This window comes from Sardina pilchardus, chromosome 20 (assembly GCF_963854185.1).
Source record: "Sardina pilchardus chromosome 20, fSarPil1.1, whole genome shotgun sequence".
In the NCBI taxonomy this organism is placed as follows: domain Eukaryota; kingdom Metazoa; phylum Chordata; class Actinopteri; order Clupeiformes; family Clupeidae; genus Sardina; species Sardina pilchardus.
This window is the reverse complement of record NC_085013.1, coordinates 26,277,709-26,280,208: the sequence shown is the minus strand read 5'-3', so window position 1 is coordinate 26,280,208 and position 2,500 is coordinate 26,277,709. Positions and strand designations below refer to the sequence as shown.

General features: G+C 51.7%; 1 protein-coding gene across 2 annotated transcripts in view; it reads left to right on the top strand.

The window, feature by feature from the left end:
• Positions 1–2,500, top strand: part of esrrga (estrogen-related receptor gamma a) — a 102,300-nt gene that overhangs the window by 29,503 nt on the left and 70,297 nt on the right. For both annotated transcript variants that reach the window (XM_062523203.1, XM_062523202.1), the window contains exon 3: positions 1,227–1,663. In XM_062523203.1, the coding sequence (XP_062379187.1) occupies positions 1,227–1,663 (437 nt within the window). The remainder of the gene's footprint in view (positions 1–1,226; positions 1,664–2,500) is intronic.

The window sequence follows — 2,500 nt, the reverse complement described above, 5'->3', positions numbered from 1 at the left end:
TAATAGGCTTGGCAGACAGCTTCTCCCTGTCCTCAGCTGCGTCTCACGCTGTGTGTGCCAGCTCATCATGCTAGTGTGTCTCTCTCTCCGTCTCCACACACACACACACACACACATACTCACACAACACACACACGCCTCTCCGTGTACCAAAACACGGGATCCCGTCCGATTCTAATTATAATAGTAGAGCTGAGATGTTATTATCCTTTTTTTTATTTCATTCAGCCAGCACTGACACATATGCTCTTTCTTTCTTTCTGTCTTTCTTTCTCTCTCTCTCTTTCCCTCTCTCTCTCTCTCTCTCTTTCTCTGGGGCTCCAGCTCCTGGTAATGCAGACAGAAACACAAACACATGCACAGGAACTACTTGCAAGGAAACGCACACACACACACACACACACAGACACACACACACACACACACACACACACACACACACACACACACACACACACACACATACACACACACACATACATCTACAGACACACATGCGTGCGTGGGGGCTCTTTAGGAGGACTCTAGGGAGGTGTGTGTGTGCGCGCTGCCTTTCATACGCCTCTCCCGCAGAATGAAGTCATTAATGTGCAGAAAAACTGCCTCCTTCTTTAGCACCTGGAGAGCTCCTTTCTCTGTCTCTCACATTCTCTCTCTTCTTACTTCCACCCCTTTCTCTCTCTCTCTCTCTCTCTCTCTCTCTCTCTCTCTCTCTCTCTCTCTCTCTCTCTCTGTGTCTCTCCATCTGTCTGTTAGTCTAGCTCTCTCTGTGTCTCTCTCCTCTCATTCTCACTAGTTTGTGCTGGTTGGGGAATATTACAGAGAGGAGACTAGGACAGATTGAGTGGGTTTATGTCGCAAAGGATATATAAGACCCTCTCTCTTTCTCTCTCTCTCTCTCTCCCTCTCTTTCTCTCTCTTTCTCTCTCTCTCTCTCTCTCTCTCTCTCTCTCTGTCTCTCTCTCGCTCTCTTATTGAGCTGTATTCTCTCCTGATGGGTTCTTTCTGTGCCAGTTTGTTTGGGTCTTCATGATAGTGACTGAACATAAAGATGTTGGTTAAGAGTTGAGAGAATCAGACTGGGTGAACTGATAATCATGTTGCATGTTTTGAGTATCCATGCCATTTTTTTTGTATTGTTTTTTAATATCTGTGTGTGTGTTTGTGTGTGTGTGTGTGTGTGTGTGTTTGTGTGTGTGTGTGTGTGTGTTCTCTCTCTCCCTCAGGCTCCTCTGCAGAATGTCAAGCAAGGACCGCCACATTGAGTCGAGCTGCCCGTCCTACATCAAGACAGAGCCCTCCAGCCCGGCGTCCCTGACCGACAGCATCAACCACCACAGCCCCGGCGGCTCCTCGGACGCCAGCGGCAGCTACAGCTCCACCATGAACGGCCACCAGAACGGCCTGGACTCGCCCACCCTGTACGGCCCGGCGGGCGGCCTGGGCCCCAACGCCGCCGCCGCCGCAGCCGCGGCCGCTGCCGCCAAGCGCTACGAGGACTGCTCCAGCACCATCGCCGAGGACTCGCAGATCAAGTGCGAGTACATGCTCAACTCCATGCCCAAGCGCCTGTGCCTGGTGTGCGGCGACATCGCCTCGGGCTACCACTACGGCGTGGCGTCCTGCGAGGCCTGCAAGGCCTTCTTCAAGAGGACCATCCAAGGTTGGCTTTCGTCCTCCGTCAGCTTCGCTTAGCTTCGCCGCCCCCCCCTCCGCATTCGCTTCGCTTAGCGATCGCCAGTCGTGGGTCTCCAAGCTCCTCCTCCCCATGCCCCCCCCCCCCACCCCCACAGTGACCCCCCCCCCCCCCCCCCATACCCTCGAGGGGTCGTAGCGAGGGTTAAGGTCAGTTCTAAAGGGTCAGACAGGCTGGAGAAGGGTTTAGTAGATGCAATATGGAGAATTAGCAAGTATGCAGTTCTTTACGGCGAATCCAGCGGGTTTACGGATGGGTTTTAGGGATAATCAGCTTTGAATGAATCCTGTATCGGCTGTACGTTCACGTTAGGTGTTCAATACCTGTCGGTTTATTTCCCCTGGAATGCGTGGGAGTTCTAGGAATGTTATGTGTGATATTATTCCACACAGATCAGCCTCATCCGAGCAGATTCGATATGTTTCCGGCCTCACACTGACTCAGCTCAATCAGTGCTAGCTGTTAAGACTTAAACCTCATTTATTCTCAACATCAAAAAAAAACGGATGTGGACGGAGACTTCGTCCAATCTCTGCGTTGATTTCGTCCGTCGTTTTATTTATTTTTTTGTCCGATCAATTCGAATATGGACGAGGCGGATCAACCGACGTCGTTTCCATTTTTACGCCTGAAAAATTGAGCCTAAACTAGGCTTTTAGGCAGGCGGCTGCGTTTCACCCCGCTCCTCCCCTCCCCTCCACTAAGCCCATCATCAGTGGATGAGCAAGTGGGTCAGAATATTGTGTCTGGCCGCGACACAAGGCCGAGCGGCGACGCTGGGGCCCTGACATATTGGTATGTTTC